This window comes from Bidens hawaiensis, unplaced genomic scaffold, assembly GCF_021521415.1.
Source record: "Bidens hawaiensis isolate Kalapana, Puna unplaced genomic scaffold, B.hawaiensis_p1.1 tig00028110_1, whole genome shotgun sequence".
In the NCBI taxonomy this organism is placed as follows: Eukaryota; Viridiplantae; Streptophyta; class Magnoliopsida; order Asterales; family Asteraceae; genus Bidens; species Bidens hawaiensis.
The window spans coordinates 65710-70941 of NW_027494578.1; the positions used below are offsets into that span (position 1 = coordinate 65710).

Below are 5232 nucleotides of genomic sequence, written 5' to 3' on the forward strand. Positions count from 1 at the left end.
GTCTGTGCAAACTCGTCCTCCTATGACGGTTCTAATAGGAATCAGCTCATTCTTGTCATCGGTGACTACAATCATTCCTCCTTTCTTCGAGACTACTTGAACAGAACTTACCTAAGGAGAATTGGATATTGGGTATATCAGGCCTGCATCAAGCAGTTTGAGAACTTCCTTCTTCACCACGTCTTGCATGTTCGAATCTAGTCATCTCTGGTGCTGCACTACGGGTTTGAAGTCTTCTGCCATTAAACTCTTGTGAGCATAAAATTATGAGTTGAAGCCTTTCATGTACATGATTTTCCAAACGATGCCTTTCTTATGAGATTTAAGAACTTTGTGTGGTCTTTCTTTCTCATCGCTTGAAAGGTCGGAAGAAATGATGACAGGTAAACGAGAATTTCCTTCAAGGAAAGAGTACTCGAGGTGTTTGGGTAATTCTTTAAGTTCTAAAGTAGGTGGATCTTTGATAGAAGGTTTAGCTTTTGGTTCTAGATCTCTATTTACTATTTCAAATGTCTCCTCTGAGTTGCTTTCTTCTAGCTCCTTTTCTTGAAAAACAACTTGAGCATCTGAATTGACGGCATCTGCTTCTTTCTAGATCAATTGTGTGTCATATGCTTCCAATTCCGTTTTTTTTCATAGATGGCAGCTCACTATTAATTAACACATATCTAGGAAGTATACGGAATCATCGATTTGCCTATATCAAAAGTTACCTCCTCATCCTCTACTCTTAGAGTGGGTTTGCCAGTGTAAACATCTATGAGTGCTCTAGCGGTACCTAAGAATGGTCTTCCTAGGATAATGGGTACGTAGTTGTCTTCATCCATGTCTAGAATAACGAAGTCGGCTGGAAAGACAAACTTATCGATTTTGACTAACATGTTTTCAACTATGCCTCTTGGGTATTTCACTGATCTATCAGCCAGTTGAATGCTCATACGAGTTGGAGTAGGTTCTCTAAGTCTTAGCTTAGAGAAGACAGTATAAGGCATTAAGTTGATACTAGCTCCTAAATTGACTAAGTCATTGCTGACAAACAAGTTTCCTATCAAACAGGGGATAGTGAAACTTCCAGGGTCAGTCATTTTCTTTGGAAGCTTGTTCTGGAGAATGGCAGAGCATTCTTCACTGAGTATCACGTGTGATAGTTCTTCTAGCTTCCTTTTGTGGGATAGAACTTGTTTTAAGAACTTTTCATATTTTTGCATTTGTGAAATGGCTTCTATGAATGGAAGGTTAATATGGAATTGCTTAAAGAGTTCTAGGAATTTGCCATATTGCGCCTCTATCTTTTCCTGCTTTAGTCGGCTTGATAAGGAATTGGTGGAACACATGGTTTCACATGTACTTCGGTAGGTTTAGGAGTAGTTGGTTTTAGTTGGTTGTTGGGTGTGTCAAGAACCTCAGTCTCACCTTCAGATTGGATAGGTATGACTTGTGAGTTATTTGTAACAGTTCTGCCACTTCTTAGGGTTATTGCATTGGCTTGAGCACTAGGATTGGTAATTGTGTTACTAGGGAGTCCTTCAGGCTGTCTTTCGGAAAGTAGTTGGGCGAAATGACCTACATGGTTTTCGATGTTTTGCAAAGAAGCCTTCTGGTTCCTTAGCTCTACTTCGTTATTTAGGAATCGGTCTTCTGTCAATTTGTTTGAAGCTTCATTACTTGCTATGAGTTGCGTCAGAAGATTCTCCACTATAGATCCACCATTCGGTTATTGGTTGGTACTTAAACCTTGGCTCTGGTATGGAGGTTTAGGTTGAAAGGGTTGGTTTGATTGAAAGGCCGTTTATCAAAGCCAGGTGGAGCTTGATTGTTGGCTCCATCCATCCATCTCAAGTTAGGATGGTTTCTCCAACCAGAGTTGTTAGTGTTTCCATACATGTTATTCTGTTGGCTTATGAAATTACATTATTCGATGGCCATACTTGGGCAGTATTTGACCTTGTGATCTCCCCCACACCTATCGCACTTTACCTTTGCTTTGACCAGCTCAAACTGAAGCTATTCAAATTTCTCCGAGAGGGCCTCGAATTGTGCGGAATAAAGGTGCTATTGTCGACATGGTGTATGCCTTAGTGTGATTGGGTTGATCGAGGTGGATTATAGGCAAAGTTTTTCTTGGAATCTTTTTCTAGGATCTTGAATGCCTCATTGGAAACTTGGTTCCGAGATCTCCACCAGCGACCTAATCGATAACTTGTTTGTTTTGGCTAGTTCGAGTGTCGAAGAAAGTTTGGACTTGAAGCCACTTTTTCAATCCATGGTCGAACATCATCAAAGAATGCTCTTGTATCTCTCCCATGCTGCGTGTAGTGACTAGTTTTCATCCGTGCAGAATCCGGTGATGCTGGCACGATACTTGGTAGTTTTGTCAAGTGGAATGTATTTTAGAATAAATTGCTCTACCATCTAATTCCAGTTGGTGATGGCACCGGATGATAAAGATTCAAGTCATTCCAAGGCGTGGCCCCGGAGCAAAAATGGAAATAGTTTAAGTCTAACTTGATCTTCTGAGTAATTTTGGATTTTGAAAGTTCCACAAATTCGAAGAAATCGGGAAATATGAGATAAAGGATCTTCATCGAGAAGTCCATGAAATTGGACAGAGTTTTCAGTCATATGAATGGTACTAGATTTGATTTCGAAGTTTGCAAGAATTTCGGCTGACGCAACGCTATTGCCATAGCCGTCAAGTGTCAGCTTGCCATAATGGCTCATGTTTAGCTTGTTGTCTAGTTCCGCCACCATAGGTTCCTCTTGGTTATCCTTGGTTGTTGTATCTCCTTCATGTTCATCCTTAACTCCTTCGATTGCTTTTCATGCCCGAAAGCGTGTTATTCGGTGAAAGTGGCGTTCGGTTCGGAAAGTGGTGAAACGAGCTTGGGAGTAGATGTAGAGGACAGACACTAACTAGGAAAGTAAAAAAGATCTAAAGGCCAAACTAAAACTTAAGCTAAAATAATCAACTTATAAACTAGAAAGATGAAAATAAAAAATAAAGAAGATAGAAAATATTTTTAATCTTTTTGATGAATTTATAAATATATACAATATAAACAAGGTTTAATAAATACTTGGATTGTTTGTAAAAATTCACCGTGTGTCCCCGGCAACGGTGCCAAAAACTTGATGCATTGTGTGGTGATAGTAAATATGAAAAAGTTTCTTAAGTTTTTCAAAAGGTTGTTTCACACAATGTCTAGTTTTAAATTTATAAAAATGATTTTTATCTTAACTAAACCACACACAAATAGGCAAGTGTACCTATCATAAATGTAGAATAGTATAGGTAAGAACCAAGTATCGAATTACGGACAAACTTGTTTGATTTTTTCTACTAAATCGTTGTATTTATTTTAATGAGAAGTAAACAACAAAGTAGTTTTGGTTTACAAGTATTGTAAAAGAAATTTAAAAGCATAAATTAAAGATAACATTTTTGGGTTTTTATATTTTTAAAGAGATGATCAAGGATAAAGCTGTATCATCTTGGTTGAAACTCCTCTTTACTTGGTTTAATGATTAATTATTAAGCATGTGATATATGCTTGCTATGGTAATTAAATGTGGGAATAACACCTTATTCCTAAGTCATGTTATTCTATGATAATTAAAGAAAGAGATATACATAACTTCATGACCTCCACTAAAACATCATTTTATGTAAGCAAGTGATTTATACTAAGTATTTATAAGATAACTTACTTTAAAGATGAGGCAACCCCTTAAATTACTAAATGAATTGGTCTTGATATTTTAGTAAAAATAACCTTTTTATTATACTTAAAATACCAAATGAGATTAGTTAAGTTGTAAAGGATCAATCTTGAGTTATCAAGTATTAACCCACACAAATCTTGGAAAATTATAAAACTCGTGTAATAACCATCCAAGAGTTGTATAAAATAGGTAATGTTGCACATTCACTTGACAAGAAATTAACCGATTTTAATGGAAGAACCTCAACAATACGTTTTCACAACATTGTCAACATTCCCATTTTAAGATGATTAATTACTACTAGTACTTCATTTAGTCCATGTTCATATTTGGATTTATGTTTTCTTTCTCAACCAGGCCCTTACAAGAATGGCAGTTCCCCGGCTTATCATCAAGCTCGGTACTTGATGTAACACAAAGTGTACATCTTATTGCATCAAATTACCCTCATATTTATACAGAACTCCATGCAAAATTCATTGTTTTAGGTACTTATTTGAGTTACTTGTGAATTTGCAGGTCTGGGCGCCCGCCCGACAAAGAAAACATGAAAAGAGGGCGTTTCGGAAACAAAAACAGCAATCTGGCAGACCTGCACGCCCATGCCGGCCCGTGCATGGGACCGTGCAAACCAGAAAAATTGCCAATGCAAGCCAGTGCAGGATCCACAGCCGAGAAAGTTCAAAATAACCAGCCCGTGCCAGAACAGAGAAATCTGACTTTTTGGTCAGATTAAAGCCAATGATTGACTTTCCACAATTAGGCATGGCCGTGCATGTAACACCCGTTAATTCCGGTTCCAAGAGTTAAAGCTTGTAAAGTATGCTCTATTTTCGGGATTTAATCGATGTTTCTCGGAAGCCTTTACGTCATCCCGGTACGTTAAAAGACTTAACTTTTCCTTCCATTATGCCTTATGTTTCAAATTTGAGGAACTTGGATGTAACTTTTATTTTATTTCATAAAATAAAAGGTTAACCCTAACCCTAACCACAGCAGCCGATCGCAGCTAAGACCCCCCCTGCTCGTTTTTCTTCTGCCCAGCCAAGTTTCAGCCGTGAAAACTTCAATTCAAGGTCGGTTTTATGATTCCTCATGTCTTTTACACCTTAATTGATCATATTAACGCGCTTATTGGTCGTTAAGGTTGAGTTTTGATAAAAACAGTTTGCTGATAGATTCGTATACGTTTATTGTAGGGTCTGTAACGCGATATTAATCCATTGTTTTTGATCGATTCTTGATTCCATGATGTTCTACTTTGAGTCTAGTTTCCAGAAATGTATAATACGTAATTTTTGGACGAGATTTGAATGGTTTTTATGAATTTAGAAAATCGAGTGTCAAAACTGATGCGGGATGACGGATTCTGGTCTGTCTTCCCGACGTCATAACCTTTTTTTGACAGTTCCAAATTGGTTGGTTCCACTTCTGGAAGTTATTATTTTGAGTTAGGAACCAAACCCAATTGGAATCTTATAATTTGGTTCAGTAATGAATTTTATAAAA

General features: G+C 37.4%; 1 protein-coding gene across 1 annotated transcript; it reads right to left on the reverse strand.

Annotated features, from left to right (window-relative positions):
- Positions 1–264: 264 nt before the first annotated feature.
- Positions 265–1334, reverse strand: LOC143576407 (uncharacterized). The gene is made up of 2 exons (XM_077060503.1): positions 714–1334; positions 265–591 (listed from the first exon to the last, which is right to left on the reverse strand). The coding sequence occupies exons 1-2, from the start codon at positions 1332–1334 to the stop codon at positions 265–267; spliced, it is 948 nt and encodes a 315-aa protein (XP_076916618.1).
- Positions 1335–5232: the final 3898 nt, after the last annotated feature.